At 42.4% G+C, this 17,039-nt stretch overlaps 1 protein-coding gene across 4 annotated transcripts in view; it reads left to right on the forward strand.

The window, feature by feature from the left end:
- TSC2 (TSC complex subunit 2) overlaps positions 1-17,039 on the forward strand; it is a 243,100-nt gene that overhangs the window by 125,115 nt on the left and 100,946 nt on the right. For all 4 annotated transcript variants that reach the window (XM_085629402.1, XM_085629403.1, XM_085629404.1 and 1 more), the window contains exons 15-22: positions 2,676-2,831; positions 6,112-6,216; positions 8,251-8,373; positions 10,094-10,200; positions 10,837-10,990; positions 11,654-11,776; positions 13,400-13,534; positions 14,515-14,704. In XM_085629402.1, the coding sequence (XP_085485528.1) occupies positions 2,676-2,831; positions 6,112-6,216; positions 8,251-8,373; positions 10,094-10,200; positions 10,837-10,990; positions 11,654-11,776; positions 13,400-13,534; positions 14,515-14,704 (1,093 nt within the window). The remainder of the gene's footprint in view (positions 1-2,675; positions 2,832-6,111; positions 6,217-8,250; positions 8,374-10,093; positions 10,201-10,836; positions 10,991-11,653; positions 11,777-13,399; positions 13,535-14,514; positions 14,705-17,039) is intronic.

Consider the following 17,039-nt stretch of genomic DNA (forward strand, 5'->3'; position numbering starts at 1 on the left):
GCCAAATGCCCAAGCTTCGCCGCCAGATACCCACACCCATTATCCAAAGGCAATGTGATATGGATGAACTGGTCAGGCAAATTTGCCTACGCCTTTCTGCCTCTCCCACTCATACCACTGGGGATGTGCAAACTACAGCAACACTCACGGACTCTAATTCTAGTTGCTCCAACTTGGGTCAGACAACCGTGGTACACCACATTGTTGGAACTCTCAGTAGTCCCGCACCAAAGATTACACCTCTCTCCACACCTCTTAACCCAGAACCGTGGAGAGATCAGACACCCAGACCCAGCTCAGCTGAACCTTGCAATTTGGCTCCTGAAATCTTAGAATTATGTTACCTTAACCTTCCCCCTGACTGTATGAACGTCATTAAGGAGGCTAGACGCCCTACCACTAGAGCCTGCTATGCAGTCAAGTGGAAACGATTTGTGATATATTGCCATAACAATGCCATCATACCCCTAGATTTGTCTATCCAACACATCATAAGCTATCTACTACACCTACAAAGGTGCAACTTAGCCTACACGTCTATTCGGCTACACCTTGCGGCTATAGCAGCATACCTACAAAATAGACAACATTTATCGCTATTTAGAGTGCCCGCCATCAAAGCCTTTATGGAAGGCCTCAAAAGGATCATTCCTCCCAGAGTTCCACCCTCACCTGTGTGGAATTTAAATATCGTGCTCACACGACTGATGGGGCCTCCGTTTGAACCTCTACATCAATGTGAGCTACAATTCTTAACATGGAAAATTGCTTTTCTAGTGGCCAGTTCTTCTCTAAGAAGAGTTAGCGAAATACAAGCTCTAACTATTCAGGAACCATTCTTACAAATGCATCATAATAAGGTGGTTCTCCGCACTAATCCTAAATTCCTCCCTAAAGTCATTTCCCCCTTCCACCTTAATCAATCTGTGGAGTTGCCCGTTTTCTTCTCGCAACCACACACAGTCGCAGAAAGAGCTCTTCATACTTTAGACGTTAAAAGAGCATTGCTCTATTACATTGAAAGAACACAACCTTTTCGGAAAACCAAGCAACTTTTCGTTTCTTTCTCACCACCACACAAAGGCAATCCCATATCTAAGTCCGGGATAGCCAGATGGATTGTTAAATGCATACAAATTTGCTACCACAAAGCAAATCACACTTTAACTGTTCCTCCTAGAGCCCACTCTACAAGAAAGATAAGGGCTTCTATGGCATTTTTAGGCAACATTCCATTAGATGATATCTGCAAAGCAGCTACATGGTCTACACCACATACGTTCACTAAACACTACTATGTAGATGTGCAAACAAAACAACAAGCCAGTGTGGGCCAAGCTGTACTCAAAACCCTATTTCAGACTACTGCAATAGATAATGGTGGCCGCCGCTAAACGTGGAACTGCTATACAATCTATGCAAAAGTGTGTAATCTGCAGCTCAGATGCCTTGAACGGAATATGCTACTTAACAGTATGCATCTGTTCTTGGCATGTAGAGCTGCAGATCTACACAAGGCCCACCCGCCTCCCCGGCTTCCTTTATCTTTTCCAGTATTATCTTATTTAGATACACTATACAAGGGCATCTTCCTGTTTCTTACAAAGCTCCATCATTTCCCTGCTGCCGAAAAACAATCTGAGGATGGAGCAGATACCCATCCGCACTATGATCCTAAGGAGGAGTCACAAACCTTGTGACTTCCAAAGACTTTCCAGGACAAAAACAAGTGCAAACATCCAGACCCAACACCAGAAGGCGATCTATGCAAAAGTGTGTAGATCTGCAGCTCTACATGCCAAGAACAGATGCATACTGGTAAGTAGAATATTCCATCCACCATATTGTATAGATGTTGCTGAATCATATTCTGCGGAAATAGAACACATTATTTGATTAATAATCTCTACCAAAGAAAGTGCCCTACAAGCATTTAACTTTAATTGCTGTAACTTAATGGCTTGAATAATGTATTGTGAAGAAAACACACATTTCCTAAGGAGCTACACAGAGACTACATGTGGAGTCCAACATCGGACTCTATTCCAGAGATACTGGAAGGATAATATGTTGGTTTCTATAGACATACAGGGCTAGTCATGTTGACTAAATAATTCTTTACAATTGCGATGTGAGTTTTCAGGTTTTTTGTTTGTGTTTGATCAAGTGTTCATTGGCATCCAAATTCTGACTGAATTGTTTGACATTTCCTTTTGTACTGTGGTACTTGTTTTAAATGGTATTCAAATGCATTTTTCAGTCCCTCTGAGCTGTCAAGTGGGTTTTACAGACTAGACTCGTATCCTGCGACATAGCTGTCTCCAAGTTGTTTTGACTACAAAAGCTATGCATGGGGGCAGAGTAGTCTCGATCAGTTTGACCAGTTTCCAAGCTCGTACTTTTAACCTACTAAGGTCCTTACCATGTTGTGCTTATTAGACACCTACACTTTGACTATGGGAGACTGCCCGCTAGTTGTAGCAACTTCATCCTCTCGTCCTTGGATAGCACAATATTTCCATGGGCTTGAACAGATTTCAGCCTCTAACCTCCTTACATCAATACTCCGCCAGTCGTGAAGTTGCTTGTTGAGCTTGGACACAATTCATAGGGTTTAATTGAAACCCTGGTTCTGTTCTTCACTTCATAGTTGATTTCTTTCTCTTTTGTTTTAGGACGAGCTCATTGAACTGGTCGTCATACCACAGATGGCGCATATTCCAGAAGATAAAGATCACCAGGTCCGAAAGCTGGCGACGCAACTCATAGTGGACCTCGCAGAGGGTTGCAACACGCATCACTTTGACAGCCTGATGGATATCTTGGAGAAAGTAAGATTGGCGTCAAAAGCCTTCATAACTCAGCTCTTCTTGTACTACTGTGTTTTAACGCCATTGATCCTGTACCCATCAACTACCAGAGTTAGACAATTGATGCTGAAAGTTTGTTTTGTGGTTTTCTTGTATTAAAGTAAATTCAGGAATAAAACCCAGCAGCTTTTTCTTACTTAACGAGGTTTCTTGGAGTGAGCTCCTTATCAAAAACGAAACGCTGGCAAAGATATCCACTGCCAGAGTGGTACAGTTTATGTCGATCGAGTATTGGAGTTGTGAATCACCAATCTATTGGTAGATTAAGCTGATGGCTGTACCTTCAGATCACAATGAATGCCTTGCCCATAAACAAATCAAAATATTGAAAGTCCTTCATAATTTCTTCACGTTTTGTGGCAGCAGCACAAGTTGTTTCAATTGTCCTATGTATTTATGTGGCTCACTGATTGGGATTCTGTCTAACAGAAAAGTGTATATATTATCTTGGTGAGGCAACTCTCCATTAATATTTGTATTTAAATATTATATTTGTGATTGTAGGAGGCCGACTCGTTATATAGTGGCCCAAAAAGAGGTGCAATGAGTAAAGAGTCCAGGCAAACCACAAAGGAATTACAGAGGCACAAATGACACCCCGAATGCTCTATTTTGCAGTAGTGTGGACGGCCAGTTGGGCGTATCGGAGGGTAGTGCTAAGCATTTATTACATACACAAAGGCAGTAAATTAGACACACCCTCGGAGCAATCCGCCACCAATTCATAAAAATATCACCTACTTTTATATAAATTTAGATACCAAGATCATCGGATAAGTACTTTCCGAGTTATGAATTTTTACAGTTTTCAGAAATGGACAGTGCATTTTCTGGACCGGTACTGTTATCCTATGGCGGAAAGCCACGGATTGCATTCCGATTTATTATTATTGGGTTTTATATAGCGCGAACGTGACCCTTGCGGGTATCCTAGCGCTTTACAAGGGCAGATATTTGAACAAAAAAACATTGAAAGTCATAATTATGTCCTATACAAACCAACAGTCTTTTTACGAGTTACATACATTGTTCATGTGAATTTAGACATGAGAAGAGATTTTACTTCTTTTTTGTAAGGGGCAGTAAAGGGATTCAGTCTGGTTTCTGGCGGCAATGCATTCCAAATCCTAGGAGCGATTCCAGAGAAGGCACGGTTGCATGTTTTCTTCTCGGCAAATCGTTGTGGGGTACTTGACAACGACTTTAAGGACTGTTCTTCAGGGCTTAAGAGGAGTATGTGGCACATTAACAGGTCACCTCGGGAGGCTCTGGGGTGTCTGGGTGCTGAGGTGTCATGGCATCGGATGTTCTATTTACTTCAATGGGAAAACGATCTGGTTGCAAAGAGGATGAAAGCAGGGACTTGAGGGACCAGTCTGGGGGAACCCAGAGGGGGGGCTCGGCCCTTGAGATCCTCTGGAGTACAAGGGCACCTTTGGTCCACATCTCCTCTGGCTGTGGGGCTCGGGTGCAGTGGTATCTTTTGGGGTCAGATTCTGGTGCAGGAGTTTCTCCCGGTTGGCGGGGGCCTGCAGAAACAGACTGCAGACGGAGACTGGATGTCAAGTCTGGACAAACCCAAGTCTGGCCTTAGCTCTTTTGGTACTGGGGACCCCGCTGTCACCGTCACCGCCCTTGTTTTAGGGAAAGAGCACTGGCACTTGGTTAGCAGGGACGCAGTGCACATCAGTCTAAAAACATCAGTACCAGTAGCCAAAAGTGAGGGTGACCATGACAAAATGGGGCACTTTCCTACATTGCAAACCTCCTGTCAATTTCAAAAGTAATCTCTGGTGTGTCCAGCAATAGCAGAAGTAACTGTCAAATGCCATGCCAGTTGTTCCCCAAAAGTCTGGAACAAGTTTAAAAATATATGAGAAATTAACTTCCAGTATTGTCAATAGTAGCCCAGTCATTTCCCAAGGGTTTTCCAACATGTTGTACGTGGGGGGCCTTTGTAGAATGTCCTGAGTACTCCGTTTATATTTAAGATATGAGGGGATTTGAGAGTTTCCAGTAATGTAGCTGTCTATGCTATCTTGCATATCACATTAGTTATGATCAGGTTTTTACATTTATACAGGCTTGCTTTTAAAGTCCCTCATATGTTGTCAGAAGAGGACGCTCTTGAGTTCCCATCTAAATTCCCACATAATTGGGCAAGTCAGACTGAGGCGGGGGAAGGAGATCCAGTGACTGGGGCCTTGAGCAAAAAGGCTTGCCTGGGTACCTCTAGTTTGTACATCATGGGTTGTCTATAGTTATGAGGTCTTGCCTCTTTAATAAGCATTTTATGCAGGAAGTCAAGAGGTTGTGAGTTAGTGATGTTTTTCGTAAGGCCAAACTAGCTGCAAGCTTGAAGAATTAAGTAAAGAAGGCCAGTCTGTGTTTGGGTGGTGTGGTTATAATTTCTCTGAGGCATGCTGCAGCAGGGAATGGTGCTTTTAGGGGTTCTGTTAAGGTTTTAAGGAAGGTGTCTCCACCCATCTAGATCTGAGGCGCAGAGTATTGCTTGAAACATCAATCCTGACAGTCTTTCTCTGAAGCTGTGTGGGTTTCTGAAGTAAATTTGGAATTGTCAAAGCCAAGGAATTTGATTCACTGAGCGAGTTTCTAATGACGAGCCATATAGATCTATATATTTATCCAGATTTTACCTTAAGAGCTTATTTGGGAGAGGAGAATTCAATTTTAATTGCTCTAAACTTTGTGGCTACTCCAGTGTATATGGGACAGATGCTTCAGTGATGGTTGACATTATGGTAGTGACTTGCAAGTATGATTCAGCACCCTACACAAATTAGTCTGTGGAACTCATTGGCATTTCAGTAGGGTCTCCTTTGAATCCCTGTTAAGTCAAGTACCATTGTTCGAAGGTCAGATCTGAATATACTTAATGTGACTGTCTGTGTTGCTGAATGAAGAAGTCTTGCTTAGACATTTCTGTCCAGCTTGTCAACTCCTGGTCTGTTTGAGATCAGAGTTCCCGTGCTTTGTGCTTTTCTTTGATTCCTGTGCTGATTCATGGCTTTCTTGATGGCTAATGGAGAATGTTTGTATAGTTTGTTGTCTCTAAATAATTTGACACACCTCCTGAATTAGGAGGAGATGGCAGAAGCCCTTTGTTAAATGTGATTCATTATCGCCTCTTAGCATTGTTCATTCACCTGTACACTTTGAGTAAGTTAACTATACCCTTTAGTTTATTTGAAACATTTGCATTCTTCTGCCTCTTGTAAAGGTGGTCGCACGTTCCCTTACACTGCCTGCTGATGCTGGCGAAAATCAGCTTGCCTCCTTGGAGGATGTGAAGACTGGAGTTTTGGGTCTCATAGTGATACTGCAGGTATGTGGGAACAAACTGAATTCACGCAAGACAAATGTTTACTGTAAACACTGTTGGCCATTAATATGCACGTATACGCGTGAGAGCAATCCATAAACTCCCTGGCCATGGAAGAAAACTAGCAGCGGTCCCTCCAGATGAACTAGATGTGGATGCTCATTGTAAAATATATGCAATAGAAACAATTGATGGACGGAATGCTGAACGATGCAAACATTCACCCCCAGTCACGAGGATCTGGGTTAAATCGATCATTCTTTTGCTCACCACACCACCCCAGTTTGTACCCAGCCATATGCAAATCAGTCTTGACCCTTTTCCTTGTGGGAACAGTCCTGCCCGAACTGCCAAGCCAGGTCCTCCCTGGACCAGAAACAAGCATCCTGGGACCGGTTTCAGGGCATCGCCCTTCTTCAGCCGGGCTAGCTTGAATCCAGTGGTGTAGTGAGCACGGGACCCATGTCTGGGCAAAATAACCTGGCTAGAGTTCAGAGGGTGATTGAGCATTAAAGGTTATTTAAAATGTTGGTTTTATCGTGTCACGTTTGCTGTGCATACAAAGACAGACGTCGGATAACAGTCTAGTCTTCTGATAAATTGCTGCTTATTCTTTTAGCACGGAGACTGTTCACTCTTCTTTCTCTAACTGCAAATTGTGCGGATTCTGTGAAGTAAACTGTAACAATCTTGCTAGTGTGTAAGAAAGGCTGTAGGATGTTGTTTTCCTCTAACGTAAACAAATGTAAATACCTATCAATGAACTGGGCAGATGTTTCAAAATAAACAGTTAGGAAAGCACAAATGAAGCACTTTTTTCAAATTCTAAAGTGTGATGGAAAGAAAGATTTTAATAGTATCAAAATAAATCGATGCCCTTCGCTTGGTGATGCGCAAATGACAAATAATCCCGACAGCCAATTTCCAGTCATAATAGTATGGGTGCTATATAATTTTGTCAATAACAGTAAGCTACCCCACCACGCTTTAGTAATACATTTCTGATGGTGTGCTCCAACACCTGCTACATCCTACACCACTTGCCACTGTCCTTTTGAAAGGGCGTAGCTCATTTGCGACACTTGTGCTTTGTGTGATGCCTGGAATTTACTGAATACCAATGAATTCAGTGATGTAACATTGATGGCAGCACCCCCACTCTGAAAACTGTTTTAGCGCTACTGAATATAGCTGTATCAGTTCCATTTGTAGTCGTGTTAGTTATAGATCACTGCTAATATGCGCACATTCCTGTCATTTGGCGGTACGGTGCAGTGCTGGTGCCGATGAGTGGGTCGTGCAGTTTCTATGCTACTAGACCTGTTCAGTCTCAAGTCCTAATTACAAAAACATATTCACTGATGTGCACCTGGTACGTCCATGTCCTAGTGCTTTCCAAACTAATCAGTATTTTAATGTGAGATTTCCCTAACCCCATCATTCACTCCTTCAAAAATTGTGGCAGGTTGCTCTATTTATTATTTAAAAGTCAAAGACTGTGAAATGGGTGAGCGAGCAAACACTATTGCACAGATGCCATAGTGCGTTCTTCAGTGAAAGCCAGTTGGTGTTCTGCTTCCTATGCAGACTCCTGTGTAACAAAAAAACAAAAAAAAAAAGACCAAACCGAGCCAAACTCTGCTGTTCTTCATGGATGTTTAGATGACGTGTAATGCATTTTCTCTGAATGTGTGCCTTGAGAGGAGGTGTGCAGGGTCTGAGGTCAATCTTTGCTTCCTTTGTTTTGTCCACCTCCCCTTACCAGTCAGGGTGAAGATTCAAGAGGTGCAGTTCTTTGGTTTCCTGGCTAGGACGTTTCTTCTTAATGTTTACCATATGATGTATTGTCCTCAGTCATCTGAAACTGCAGCACCCAGTGTGTGCGTCTTGTACAGACGAGTGAACACTAGACATTGTTTTATCAGAGTCTGTTTGAGTGACTAGGTATTATTTCAAGTTTAGATTCCTCAGACATAGTGTGATTGACTCTCATTTTTATCTGGTCATACATGCTTTCTACCCGTGACCTGTCTGCAGACGAAGCTGTACTGTTTACCTTCCAGTCATGCATCCCGGGTGTATGAGATGCTGATCAACCACATCAAGCGGCATTACAACCTCCTGTACTGCTCGAACATAGCTGGCAGCATCAGACTGCAGGTAAGAAAGTATGGAATTACGAAGTCAGCAGAAACTGACCGTACCGAACAGGTAACATTGGGTGTTGTAGTAAGGATAGTCTCCTGACAGCATGTAGGGCCTATGAAGTGGTGACCGGAAAGTATAATAATAATTTAACATTATCAATAGGGGTGAAAAATTAGACCGTAATTGACTGAGTTAAATAGCCAGCGCTACATATACGAATGAGGATGGAACATCACGTTTTCAGATTCCCTGTAACTCTGTTCCCATTGTTGTCCTTGATGGTTTCCAATGTGGTGGTGGTCTGTTCCCCCATGTATTTGGGATATTTGATTTTGGCATTGTTGTGCCTGTGGCCTGATGTGCATTTCACTGCTGGATATTATGAAGAGGAAGATGTTTGCCAAGATGAACCTGTAAGCGACATACAGAAACGTTTTCAGTTGGACACTATGAATCCACCAACAAACTTTATTTGGGTAGCACATAATTTGACTAGACCAGTTTTGTTTTGTGGATGAATGTATATGGTCTTATGTTGTGTGATAGGAAAGGGTGGCCCAATTCCACCCTATTGATGTTTTGTGTATTATGACTCCGATATACCAGAGTGCTGAACCACAGTTGTTGCCTGGTCCTTGGAGATATCTATCCAGGTGGAGGACCCGTGTCTTTAGTTCTTGACATGTGCTCTTGCATTTTAGCGTAGAGCTTTAGCCACATTTGACCTACTTTAAAGTTTGCGGAGGACTTGCTTATGGAGTTGCCCAGGAATCGTGGGCATGTGGCTGAGAAATTGTTGATGAGCAGAGATGTTGAGCAATTTTGAGATTAGTTGGTAGGCTGTAATATCCTCACCTTTTAACCGCAAAGTCCAGCTTTGGGAACTTAGGAAAGCTATTGATGGACGTGTTGCAGTTAAAACATAAATGTTTGACATTACGGACATATAAATGAGCATCCCACATATGTGGTCAACGTAATGAAAGCAGATTGATCAATTCAGAGGTATTGCTAGGAGCGTTATAATTTGGTATAGAACAATTTGAGTGGTATGAGAAACCTGAGATTTATGAAACGGAAGATGAAGTTATCAATGGATGTGTTCTTTCTTACCAGAATGTCATAATACCCATGAATCTCCTTTACGTTTAGTTTCTCAACTTGTCTACTTCCGTCATTGTGCATGAATTATGCAGTTAATGTTTTGAAAATCTCCTTCTCCCACCCAGTTTCCTTCCAATTGTCCAGATATGAAAAAGTTTTGTCCTTCTAGGTCACCCCCATTATCTTCCTTTGATTTTACCTACTTTAATTGTTTTTATTGTTGCTTCAAGCAGTAATCTCTTAAGTTGTGAAACGTATTGTACCCACATATTTACACACCGCTTGGCGATCCTTGAGACTATGCCCAAGTTTTTGCTGAATTCTTAAAAACTATAGTAAACTGATGATTGTAACCCTTAACTGTAAATAGACATGCACAGGGCAGGATGAAATTGACTATGGAAAAGAAGTAAAAGCTGGATATTTTTTAGTTTTATGAAGTTTGTAATGGGACAAGTTTCTTATTTGGAGAGACTGTCAATGGGAGCTTACATTAAAGTGTAACCTCTTATCTATATCTGAGTTCCATACCGGCAGTACAAGTTTAGTCCTCATCTGTTTTCTGTTTCACTGAGTTTTTCTCCCATATGATGGCTTGTAATCACATGCTTGGTGGTTCCCCTGGCAGGTTTTTGAATTTCTGCTACTTCTGAGAGCTGATTCGCTCCAACGCCTTGGCCTCCCCAACAAGGAAGGAGCCGTGCGTTTCAGCCCTTATTGCCTCTGTGATTATGTGTAAGTTACTGACTGTGTTCTAATCACTAATTTTTGTTAATTGATAAAAGTAGGTGGCATCTGAAGAGCTTCTAAAATCTGAGAGACAAATCATCATATTAAATACAGAAGGAGAAAGAAGGTGGTGTTAGTTTATCGATTATCAGGGCATTTGTATCCACTGGCTGTGCGGACAGTAGTAAAGAAGGGATATGTTCTTAGCAAAGAAGTCCACGTCTGTTTACAAAAGCTTCTTCCTGGCCCCAGCTTGGAAATTGGCAAATTTAAAAATGTTCTGATCAGGAACTTGGGAGCGGAAAGTTTCATTCATTGAGCACCTCAGCATTGTCTGGCTTAATTGGGACTGCTAGGCGCTTGCTGCTACCGTTGTATAGTCTTCTACTGTTGTGGTCCCAGTATACTGGCTCCTGAATGCCAAATGAGCTGTTGCATTAGTAGGCTCCACAACTCCCTCCTTCTGCTGCACTTGGTGAGGGCTAGTTGCCGGAGTCGATTGAAAGTGCTCTTGTAATATTCCTCTTTTGAATGCCTTTTCTTTTGGCATGTAGGGTGGACATCTCTGCTGTGTTCGGACAGATCTGTATGCTTACATTTGAAGGTTTTAAAGATACAATTCTGTTTCCTCTGAATTTGCAGTGATTCTGAGACCAAAGCTTCAGAGCGGAAAGCTGCAGTGTCCTTGTCACCCCCTGCTGGCAGCCCCAGCAACTCCCCACCCCAGAGCGCCTTCAGGATGGCATACCTGCCCTACTCCATAGTGTTCGGTGTTCTACTTCAGTGTCTCAGACAGGTCGGTATTGGTTATTACCCTGTAGCTAAAGAATTGATGCTCCGTAACATATAATAGGTGTTTGACACATGCTGCCCCTAGCTTCTCCAGTCATTGCTCGGCTTTGTCAGTTGTCACTCACAGGTTGTATGAGTTCCTGCTCATCTCTTCATCGAGCAGTGTGCTGGAAATGGTTCAGAACCATCTGAAACATCCCTAACAAACACAGCCAGACCAACTCACTGTAAAAGTGGAACCTTTAACTGAGAAGGGGAAGCAAGTGAAAAAGTGTCAAAGCAGAAAGTGTCACCTTTTAGAGAAAGTAAAGATAGTCCACAATGTTTTTAGGGCTTTTACTTTTGTTTGGGGACTCAAACACCCGCTTGTATGTGTTTGGGTTAGGGCACATTTGGCTAAAGAACTCATATCTCCAACCAGAAAGTTCTTGTTCTCAAGTCTTCAAATTGGTCTTATTGACATTACACTGTTAACCTGCAACCAATGCAAGCAAGTTTATCTCTTTTCATTTGTTTATTTAACAATTTCTCTAGTGTTGATGCCCCGAAGTAGAAGTATGTCTGGGCAAGGTGTAATAGCCTTGTTCTTGAACGTTTGAGCTTATTTGTGAATATAACAGTCTTCTTTCATTTTCTTCTCTGTGCCCATCTCTCTGCGCTGGTGTAGGAAACTGATTGGAAAGTACTAAGGCTGGTGCTGACCAAGTTACCGGAGTCTCTTCGGTATAAAGTACTCATTCTGACATCTCCTTGTGACCTCGACCATCTTTGCATAGCCCTCTGTGCCATGGTAAGTGCACCTCTTTCTTGATGACATATCAAATTACAACGTTGAAAGTGAAAAGTGCAAACTTCCTGCAGCCCTTTATCTAGACGACCGTGATGCTCCACATACCTGCCCAGCAATGCATCGCCATCTTCACATTGGCTGAGAATGTCACCGGATGCCTTCTACCTGTACATCACTGGTATCGCTTCAACAGGCTAAGATGCCCACACATTCTGTGCTGATGCATCTTGCTACCACTCCCAGGGAAGGTGACCTGCTCTGCATTTCTGTCCTCTGACAATCCTGCCCTCTGGCATTATGCTGTGTATCACAACACAGGAAGACATGCTCACTTTTATTATCAGGACCTTTGTAAGGAACCTAGGCGTTATTTCTGCCCAGTGCATCACATATCAAACTCTTTAGGGCATTCGATCGTGTCCTCTCTGGTACAAACAGTCACTCCCTTGGCTAGAATCTCAGTCTGCAGTAGTGTGTGCCAGATATCACCTCCTTTGACAGGTACTCCTGTACCCTCTGTGCCCATGCCTAGCTGATGAATAGCTTGCAGCAAGGATGCTCAAGCATTCTCTGCTAGTCCCAATGCTCTTGCTCAGCAGCAAAGACTATGTCCATGTACCTGTATAATATCCCCCTAGCAGGCAGGCATTGTATTGGCTTCTCAAGTGATCTCCTGTTTATCTCTCTGGTTAAAATACCCTTATTGATACACCTACTTCTGCATCACAGATCTCCCCTACAGAGGAAACTCCTGATACACCTGTGCTGGTGTCGTTGCTTGATAGTAAATGTAACTTTTGCTGTGATATTGGAATGGCTGTATTTAGGCTTCCATCTAGCTTGTCTAGTTTATATTACATGTATGTTTAATTCACTTAAACATGATTTGCTGGGCTTTGCCAATTTTATTATTAAAATATTTGTTATGTGGTAGAAGTTGATAAATATATGCTGGTGGGATTTCTGGCACAGTGCATTGAATGCAAGCACCAAATAGTTCCCTCCAAAGATAGAAGCCTGATGCCGTCCTTCACTTGTAGCTTTTGACACAAGGACTCTTAAGACCCAAATAGCATTGTGTAAGATATCTGGCATGGAATGTTTTCTGAAGTCTGCCAATATGTATTTAGGATGTGAAATGGGTATTTCTTTTATTTATGTTTTACCCTTTATCTTGGAAGACTGGAATGTAGTTGCAGGAGCTTTACATATATGATCCTGACATCGCCTTTGCACCTATATTTGTAATATGGCAAAGCGGTCCCTCATTTCCATCGTGCCTTGGCCCCTAGTAAATGAGGGAATGGCTTCTTGAGATCACGCTTGCTCTGTGTGTGTGCTGTTGTGATCTGTGTTACAGAGGTGGGCGGTGGGGCACAAACATCTGCAGCCCCTTCTGTAATACCAAAATGCCTTGGTGGGTGTGAAAAGCGGGTGCACACAGTTGCATCCCTGGGTCACTTTTGAAAATATGCCCCATATCTCAGTTCTTAAGATGGCTACTTGAAGACATGAGTATGTAAATCGAAGGACTTTGAAGTGGTGCAAGTCATCTATGGAAACCTTACAGACTGCTACATTAACAGTTCTTTTTTTTTTTATTTTTATTTTATTTTTTTTTAGCTGACGGACAGGAAGTTCCAGGATCGTCTTTTTAATCCCCCGGAGGGAGTGAGTCGCACAGATCTCCAGCTGGCGGTGGTTCCTGTACTGACTGCTTTATCGTCTTACCACAGCTACCTGGATATCGCAAGACAGGTAATCTGATAAACAAGAATAGAGCAACAGTTGAGTGAAAGGCTCTTGAAAGTAAACGCTGACTTGTGCTTACCAGAGTGCTGTTTGAAAATTTACATTTTGCTATTTGCTGTTGGCAAGCAGTTTTTCAAGCTTAATTGGAAACATCCACCTGATAATCTTTATTAAGGTGGGCAGGTCATCTATCAATGGCTAAAAAAGTAATATATTTAATTCCTTTCTCAATTAGTTATTTTGTTTACGTTTGTTATCTTGACCAGACATCTCCCCTATCTGTGCATTGTATGCATTTTTCCTTCTGGTGTACAGTGTCTCCTGACTCATTAAATGCCCGATACCAACAGCACAAAGGACTAAAACACATGTTAACCCACCACAAAACAGTAAATGCTCTTGTACCACCCCATCATCTGGTTTCGCTCTTCCGTTTGTCTTCTTCATGCCGTCAATGTTGGATATTCTGAAGCCTAGATAACATTTATATTCTGGAGTTGTCTTCTGTACTAACACCCCATGAGTACTTGTGTGTTTTTTTCACTTTAATTGTGTGCACTCAAGAATCTCGGTCATTGGATCTCGTTCACCAGCGTCCAAATCATCTTCGGTCACTAATCCCTCAGCGGGGAGACTGGTAATTCACTTTTGACTTTTCAGCCAATGTTACAATGCATATAAGGGGTTCACTTCTCTCTACCTTACTTCAGATGATTTCTGAAGTTGGACTGAAAATCGAATGCCATAGAGTCGACTGTTTTGTGAGTAGATAAATGTAGCGTATCTTACACAGGCTTTTGCAGATTAGAGTATTTGTCTGTTGTAATCTTAGGGTTCGTTAACAGGTGGCACATCGTATCGTAGATTTTAGAATACGGAATTTCTGTTGAGGGGAAAAAAGAATCTGCTGTTTCAAGGCAAAATGTGGATGCCTTTATTGTTGGTGGTTCTTACCCCACTAACAATTGTGTTGTGTCTTTCTTCAGCGGGAGATGGTATACTGCCTGGAATGCTCTCTCCTTTCCCGTTGTGCGAAGCAGTGCGTGGTTGCGCTCTCCATGTGCATCGTCGAGATGCCGGACATTCTGATCAAGAGTATACACGTCCTGATTGTGAAGGTGACGCACATCTCTGCTACAGTCACCATGGCCATCCCTATGCTAGAGTTTCTCTCCAGTAAGAATAATTGTTGCTCTCTCGAACTTTTTTTCAATGCCATTATTTTACTTGTAGGTCAGCATTTATGACAGGGAAGGATCTTATAAAACAAGAATGCAAAGTTTAAAAAAGAGTCTAAGCTGCTTGGTACCACAGTATGAGGTCTAGAGTATAGTAGTGTGGGTTCCTGGCAGAACTTAATTTGTAAAAATAAATAAGTTCAGGGTTCCAGAATTTTTATTAGGAGGGTGGCAACACATCCCACTGTGGGGGTGGCAAATTTCCACAGCTCACACCACCCACTACACTTCGATCATCACAAACTGGTTTTGATGCTAGATCAATCTGCAAGAATTGATGGTTGGTGAACTTTTCATGATACTTGTTGGTCTGAAACTCAATTATTCTTTCCCATTATTTGTGTACAGTCAAGCTGGTTGATAAATGAAGAATTGAATTACACCAATGACAACCATTGTAATTGTGGAAACTGTTGAAAAAACACAATTTTCACATAATAAATGGACTAAAAATCCATACGTTCTGAAGGGGTAATAATGAACTAGTCTCATGCGTCTGTGGTGTGCCAGGCAATCCTTACTCTCCATGGGGGTTATTACAGTTTCCATGTACATGTCTTGTGCTCCATTGTCGAACCAGCACAAACACAGTCTGGGAGTTTCTAAACTTGCTAAGCCGTAGCAAAGATTCCATGCATGCTCCTCCGGTTGCAGTCCCACATAGGATGTCGCTCAAGCACATCATTGCCTTTTGGAGTGGCATTGTTTCTCTTCTGCATCACAAGGCCCAGAGCGTTTGATTGAGTGCCTCTGTTTGACTGATAGCAGGTTTACCGTGTCTAATTAACACAACAGTGGACCTCCGAGTATCTTGCTGCCTCTTAAACTGGTGATTCCTCAGCGTGCATGTCTTTTAGGGTCCCAAATCCATCTGATCTCCCCGTCTCTTCAGTGGAAGTCAGAGTGTGCCCTTTTTTTCTGCCACTGAGGATCTGCTCGACTCAACAGCAGTTGTCCTTTTTAAAACAGTGGTATCCTACACAGATTGCCTGCTTGTTCTGCAGAGTGTTGCTAGGTCATGACATCTCCCTTGTGGCATGCTAAGACCTCATCTGGTAAGTGGCCCATCATTAACCCACACCTCTACTATACAATGCTCTAGCAAGAGATTTAGATTTCGTACATCCCATTCTGCAGGACTTTTCCTAGTTAAAATTGGTGATCCTCTTCGGAGTAAAGAAGGCCTAAGTGGCACAGTATGTGACAAGCTGACCAGAGCCCCAGCAAAAGGGAGTCAGAACAAAGCAAAATCACTAGTTTAATTATCGGACATCAAGACTTCCTCCCGCGGGAGGACAGCAAGAGTCTTGGCAGTCACCATCCCAAATTAAGAACTGTTTTTTGGGGTGTTGCTGCACTTAGATCCTGATCACTCAGTTCACAGAGGGGTCTGTAGATTGACCCTGTGCCAGGCTGTAATAGTAGAACCAGATTTTCTTCAAAGTGCAGATCATACCCACCTTCTTTAGCATTGGCTCTTTCATAGATTCACGTGCTAGAAAAATTTGCCGTCAGACTGGGAATCTCCAGTTTTTTGCAGCAGCAGTACATACTCGACCAATAACACACCATAATAAACAGGCATCTTTTGCTACCCATTCACATCTATTTATGATCCAGTTTCCACCCAATCAAAATGCTCTGCCTCCAGCTGATCTCCCACTGAACCTTCTAACTGTCAAATTTTCTACCGCACGTTCAGAGTGCAGGAACTCTACCTGACAGCTCATCACAGAAATGATTATTTAATTATGGCTGTGGCTATATTGAAGAAATCTCTATTAAAGAAATGCTCTTCACATGGTAAAAAGATGGTGTGGAAGATCCACATGAGGTGTCTTTGCTGCTTACACCCTGAGCATAAGTCAGCTGACGGTGAGATATGTCAAACTTTCACAGTTAAAACATTGAAAGGCAGAGAAAGGCGACTAGATGGATAAAAAGATAAGTAAGGAAAAGGCAGTTTGCAGCTATGCAAATGTACAAGGTGCAAAAGAAGGACTGAGAGGTGAGCTTGTCGGCTAAAGAATGGGAAGGTGTCTTCGTGTCTTGTAAGTTTGAAAGATAACCACAGCTTTGAATGTGTAGATACATGAAAAATTGTGACACTCTGGGGAAAAATTGTGTTAACAAAATCCACATTTATTATTTTTTTTTTTAAGTGTTTTGTGTTAATGTACAGTACCAGAGGTTTATGAATAATACAGCAAAGCTTCAGGCAAGTCCTGGCCCAAGTTAGAAGGGCCCCTTGTCAATGGAAAGGCCATGCCCCT

This window comes from Triturus cristatus, chromosome 10, assembly GCF_964204655.1.
Source record: "Triturus cristatus chromosome 10, aTriCri1.1, whole genome shotgun sequence".
NCBI classification, from domain to species: domain Eukaryota; kingdom Metazoa; phylum Chordata; class Amphibia; order Caudata; family Salamandridae; genus Triturus; species Triturus cristatus.